Genomic DNA, 5,607 nt, shown 5'->3' with positions numbered 1-5,607 from the left:
GGCGGGGCGTGTGCCGGGTGTGGGCTGAGGGGGTTTTACGTGGGGTTTAGAGGATGGTTTGGACAGGGGTGGTCCTGCCTCCAGCAGCTCCCTGCCAGCCCTGCCTCTCTGGGACTCCAGGGAGCTGGGGTGGCGGTAGTGCTTGGGTGGGGAGCTGCGGGTCAGGAGTGAGGGGCACCCGACACTGTGCTGGGCCCAGCTGCGCCCCGCTCAGGTGTGTGGGCACTGACCCGGCCCCTGCCCCTGCCCCTCTCCCCTCAGGGCTCCAACGGCACCTTCGAGCTGTCCCTGCAGGGCCCGGGTGCAGCCGCCTTCTCGGTGCTGCCCTCGCGGGTCACAGGGGAGGGCGAGGTGCAGGTCCTGGTGCAGAACCCGGCCTTGGTGGATTACGAACAGTTTGATGTGATGACCGTGGAGGTGAGAGCCCGGTGCCGGGGCCAGCACCCCTGCTGCCGCCTGCCCGACCCAGCCTGGGCAGCAGGATGTGCCCCAGCCCCTCGCAGCCCCTGCTGGGTCCTGTAGTGACGACACAGCGGGGGCATCACCCAGGGACGGGGATGGGACTTCTCCCAGCACCCTGGAGCGATCCTTACTGGACATACCAGCCAAGCCCCCGCAGTGCCAGCACCAGGCGGCCAGAGCTGCACGGCGCGTAGGAGCCATCCCTGTCCTTGGCTGGGAAGAAATCGGTGCTGGGCAGGAGCTGGCCCGGGGCCGGCAGGGTGGGAGCAGCCCGGGAGCCCCCACGTCTCTGCCCCTGGTTGGGGTGGAGGGGGGGCATACAATCCTCGTCCCCCCCTGCAGATCGTTGCCAATGACACGAGGAACCCGGCAAACTGCTGCTCCGTGGCCACAGTGACCATCCAGCTGGAGGACACCAACGACCACAGCCCCACGTTCAACCAGAGTGTGTACAAGCTGTACGTGGTGGAGAACAGCCCGCCCGGCACCGTCATCTCCCGCGGCATCACGGTGAGGGGCTGGCCTGGCCCCGGGGTCGCCCCCGGCTGCCTCGGCCCAGACGGGCTCTGCTGGGAGCTTCCCCGTGGCGTGTCTCCCCTGAGCCCCAGGTGGGGCGGGCGGTCGGGGGTCCCTTTGTGCCCCAGGCTGTCCCAGGCTAGTGGATAAACCCAGTGTCTCTCGGGGCCGCTGCAGGCCACTGATCCAGACACCGGTGCCTTCGGCAACATCTCCTACCAGCTGCTGCCTGAGAGCATGTACGTATCCCCCCCCTAGCCTCCCTTCCTGCCCCAGGGGCTAGGCCACGGAGGGGTTGGGGACAGCCCCAGTCACGTCAAGTCCGTCTGTCCGTCACTGCCGCAGCCAGGACATCTTTGCGGTGAACGCCGTGAGCGGGGAGGTGCTGGTGCGGAACGGGAGCCTGCTGGACCGCGAGATGCGGGCCGTGTACTACGCCACACTGCAGGCCACAGACGGTGCCCACCTGACGGGCTCCACCCTGCTGGAGATCGCCCTGGAGGACGACAACGACAACGCCCCTGTCGTCACCGGCACCTACAAGGTCTTCGTGGTCGAGGACCAGGAGGACGTTTCCGTGCAGATCCAGGTGAAACGCGCCACAGCGGCTCCGCCTGCGGGGGTGGCCCTAGGGGCGCCCAGTGCCCGTTCTCCTGCTCCGGGTCCCTCCGTTGGGCCCCTCCTCTCGCCTGACACATCTACGTGCCAGAAGCGAGTGAATTTGTGAGGCTGCCTTCAGATCCCTGGAGTTTGGCTACCAGTTCCCTGCCTTGCCCGTCATGAAGCTGCCCAGGGCTGCCACCGGGTCCCAGGCGCTCGGTGGGCTCTACTGGGGCCTGAGCCCCTTGCAGCATGGAGCATCTCCGAAGCACCCCTGGGACCCCTAGCACCGGTCAGCGTGGTCAGGCCTCGGCCCCTCCTCCCAGAGCGCCAGCCCCCGAGTCCCAGACCACTGCCTTTCCCACAGGCCCCTCCGAGCCCTTGCTCTTGCCCATCACAACCAGGGCACCTGCCCCTCCAGGCTCTTCTCCAGCACTAGCCCCTGTCCCCCAGCTCCAGGCCGTGGCAGGCTCAAGACACGCCCCAGCTCAAGACAACAGCAAGCATCCTTGGGCTGGGAAGCAGGGTCTTCCCCAGGGCTGCTGTGTTTTCTGCCTTGCGGTACCTGCTTACTGGCTCCAAGCCAGCTCCAAGCCTCGAGCACGGCCGGGCTGGGCTGTCCCCCGGTGCCCGTGTCCCGCATGGGCGCTTCTCTCACGACACATCCCGCCACCCCAGGCAAGGGCTCACGGGGGAGCTCAGGCTGGCAGGACCCTCTCAGCAAAGCAACTCCTGGGAGAAAGGGTCCTGGCCCCCCTCACTGGCACCGGGGGGCCCCAACCCTGCGCCCTGACCCCTGCAACTGCTTGCCCCCAGGCCTACGACAACGACGAACCGGGCACCAACAACAGCCGCCTGCGCTTCATGCTGGAGCCAGGGCCTTTCAGTGCCAACTTCACCATTGACCCGGACACGGGGCTGCTGCGTAGCCTTGGGCCCCTGGACCGCGAGGCGCTGAACGAGACGTGGCACGGGCAGATGGACGTGACGGTGCGTGTCCAGGACAGCGGCCAGCCCCCGCGCAGCACCCTCGTCAACATCACCATCACCGTGGAGGTGAGCAGAGGCTGGGCACAGGCAGGCAGGCAGGCACGGGGTAAAGCCTCCCCGGCCCACGGGCACCCCTGGCCCTTGCCCAGCGACCCTGAGTCGCACCCTCCCGCTTTGTCCCCGCAGGATGTGAACGACAACGCGCCCGTCTTCATCGGGCTGCCCTACATTTTTGAGGTGCAAGAACGCCCGGCAGGTAGGGCGCCATGTGCGGGGCTGGCTCCGTGCCTGGAGGGGGCTGTGGGGTGGCCATGACCTGCTGATCTTGCTCTCTTGTCCCCCTGGCTGCAGGGGCTTATGTGGGTAGCGTGGAGGCTGTGGACGCCGACCAGACGGATGTAAACCACCGCGTCTCCTTCCTCTTCGGCAACGGGAGTGGGTCCAGCAACTTCCTTCTGCGCACCCACCGCCTGGGCCCCGGGCACTACCAGGGCCTCCTCTCGCTGGCCCCGGACGTGCCACTGGACTACGAGCAGCTGTCGCAGCCAGTTTTCAACCTCACGGTGCGGGCTGAGAATGCAGCCACAGATGACGCGCTCACCGTGGTCAGCACCGTGGTGCAGGTGTACATCATAGATGTCAACGACGAGCCCCCGACCATCCAGCCCTCCCCGCTGCCCGACGCCCGCGTGGCCGAGAACAGCACTGGGCCCCAGCTGGAGGAGGTGACCACGGTGCAGGCCTCGGACCCAGACACCAACCACACGCTGAGCTTCCAGGAGCTGGGCCTGAGCTGCTACAAGGGGGCAGCGCCCGTGGGCTCCGTGTGCCACGGCTGGTTCCACCTTGCGCCCAACGGCTCCGTCTTTGCCAACCGCTCTGAGGTCGACTACGAGGTCTGCGACCTGGCACTGCTCGCCCTGCGCGTCCACGACAACTCCACCAAGTCTGGCAATGCCTACAGCCAGAACGGTAGGGCATGGCTCCCGCCCAGCAGGAGATGCGACCTGGGGGGGGCAGGGGGCAGGAGCACCAGCTGGGGGGGTCCAGGCTGCTCAGCAGGGAGCACTGCGGGGCAGGGGGAGAGTGCCCAGGTGCAGGGGGGTGTGCGGACCGAGGGAAGGGCGAGCAGGATCCCTGTCCTGGGTGCCGGGGGGACACGGTGGGGTGGAGGCGGCTGGTGGCAGGCGGGGGAGGCCGTGCTCTGTGATCAGAGCTTCTGCTTTGGGGCCCGCGGCAGAGACCCTGAGAATCATCGTTGAGGACGTGAACGACAACAGCCCCGAGTTCCTGCCCATCACGGACACTTTTGGTGAGGCCACAGGCGTGCGTGTGTGTGTGCACATGTGTGCTTGTGCGTGTGCGTGCGCATGCGTGGGCAGTTACCACTGCCCAGCTGCTGCTGGGAGCCCAGCCCTGCTCCTGGCTCACCCGGACTCTGTGCTTGGGGTGGAGGGACCCGGCAGCGCTGGGTTCGGGGCTCCCCGAGGGGTGTATTTGGTGCCCCACTCCCTGGGCAGCACTGCCGTGGGCACGGAGCCCAGTCTGCCATCCCCACTTAGGGCCCCAGACCTGGGTTAATGGGTGCAGGAAGCCCCAGGGGCTGCAGCTGCCAGTGTGACCCAGCGTCTGTCTGTCTCCTCACTCGCAGTCGTCATCCCCGACCTCTCCCCCATGGATCTGCAGGTGGCCGTGGTCAGGGTAAGGCCCCTGGGCGGCGTGGCATGTATAGGGGCTGCCCCTCCTGGAGCAGGGGGCACGGGGCAATCGGTGACATCTCTGCTCCCCCTGTAGGCCACGGACGTGGACACGGGGCCGAGGGGTGTCATCACCTTCACCATCCTCCGCGTCATCTTCATCCAGGACGGGGGCCTCGAACGCCCCTTCGAGAACCTCTTCAAGGTGGTGACCACGGCCAAGGACGGCGTCTACGTCGGCAGCATCCAGTGAGCCCCGGGGGCCCTGGCCCTGGCCCGGCCGGGCACCAGGCTCATGGGCGGGGGCTGGGTGGGTCTCTGCAGGGTCCGGGCCTGGGCCCACGGCGGGGAATCGGGGCGTGCATGGGGCTGCACTGAGCCCAGCTAGGTCCCCAGGACTTGGCACCGGCACGGGGGGCAGGCAGAGCTGCTGACCCCTGCCACCCTCCAGGGTTGCCAGCAACCTCGACGGGTCGCTGAAGGGCCAGTACCGGGTGACGGTGGAGGCCAAGGATGGCGAGTCGCCAGTGCTGAGCACGCAGGCCGTGCTGGATGTGAGTCCCCCCACGGCCCCCAGCTGGCCTGGCCCCTGGCCTGCTGCAGGGGTGCCCGGCTCAGCCGCTGCCCCCCTCTCCCCCAGATTTTCACTGTGGACCAGAGCTACCGGATCCGGCTGCAGTTCAAGAGAGCTGTGGATGAAGTGCAAGCCAACACCGACCAGATCAAGATGTAAGGGGCCCCGGCAGCGTTGGGGTGGGGGGGCATGGCTCCTGCTAGCTGGGCATGGGCGCGGGCCCACGCCGCCCTGTGCCAGACCACGGGGCTTCGGCACAGCTGACCTGCCAGGCTCCCTTCCTCCCTGCAGGGCCCTGATGGCGGCGACGAAGACGACGGTGTACGTGGCAGCCATCCGGGCCCTGGTGGCTGCCCCAGCATCCAGATCTGCCAGGTGCGCCCAGCCTGCATGGACGCAGAGGGCTTGCTGGAGCTGCCAGCTGGGCAGTGCCCACCCCACGGACTTGGCTACAGCAGCCCTGAGCTTGCCAGGGCCAGGGCCTGGGGCAGGGGCCCCGGCTGAGCGGTGTCTGCCCCTTGCTCACCCAAGCCCCCTCGTGCCCGCAGGGCTGCAGCGCAGTCCGTGATGGAGGCGTACTTCGTCTACAGCAACGGGACAGCCCTGGAGTTTGGCCAGTTCAGCACGTGAGTGGGGGGCACCGGGGAGGGGTCTGCAGGGCGCAGGGGCCCTGCCACGGGCTCACGTCGCTCGCGTGTCTCCGACAGCATCGTCCAGAGCGACCCACAGGCCCTGATGGAGCTGGTGCAGCTCGGCCTCGCCGTCATC

At 68.0% G+C, this 5,607-nt stretch overlaps 1 protein-coding gene across 1 annotated transcript in view; it reads left to right on the top strand.

Annotated features, from left to right (window-relative positions):
- The window catches only part of CDHR2 (cadherin related family member 2), an 11,451-nt gene that overhangs the window by 4,655 nt on the left and 1,189 nt on the right, over nucleotides 1–5,607 (top strand). Inside the window, exons 13-27 of the mRNA XM_025194269.1 lie at nucleotides 262–417; nucleotides 805–972; nucleotides 1,156–1,217; nucleotides 1,324–1,567; nucleotides 2,395–2,634; nucleotides 2,755–2,824; nucleotides 2,920–3,540; nucleotides 3,809–3,880; nucleotides 4,220–4,269; nucleotides 4,363–4,514; nucleotides 4,717–4,819; nucleotides 4,906–4,994; nucleotides 5,131–5,214; nucleotides 5,388–5,465; nucleotides 5,547–5,601. Of these exons, the coding sequence (XP_025050054.1) occupies nucleotides 262–417; nucleotides 805–972; nucleotides 1,156–1,217; nucleotides 1,324–1,567; nucleotides 2,395–2,634; nucleotides 2,755–2,824; nucleotides 2,920–3,540; nucleotides 3,809–3,880; nucleotides 4,220–4,269; nucleotides 4,363–4,514; nucleotides 4,717–4,819; nucleotides 4,906–4,994; nucleotides 5,131–5,214; nucleotides 5,388–5,465; nucleotides 5,547–5,601 (2,244 nt within the window). The remainder of the gene's footprint in view (nucleotides 1–261; nucleotides 418–804; nucleotides 973–1,155; nucleotides 1,218–1,323; nucleotides 1,568–2,394; nucleotides 2,635–2,754; nucleotides 2,825–2,919; nucleotides 3,541–3,808; nucleotides 3,881–4,219; nucleotides 4,270–4,362; nucleotides 4,515–4,716; nucleotides 4,820–4,905; nucleotides 4,995–5,130; nucleotides 5,215–5,387; nucleotides 5,466–5,546; nucleotides 5,602–5,607) is intronic.

This window comes from Alligator sinensis, unplaced genomic scaffold, assembly GCF_000455745.1.
Source record: "Alligator sinensis unplaced genomic scaffold, ASM45574v1 scaffold1170_2, whole genome shotgun sequence".
NCBI classification, from domain to species: domain Eukaryota; kingdom Metazoa; phylum Chordata; order Crocodylia; family Alligatoridae; genus Alligator; species Alligator sinensis.
The sequence above is the reverse complement of the archived record's forward strand: the minus strand, read 5'-3'. Positions and strand labels throughout refer to the sequence as shown.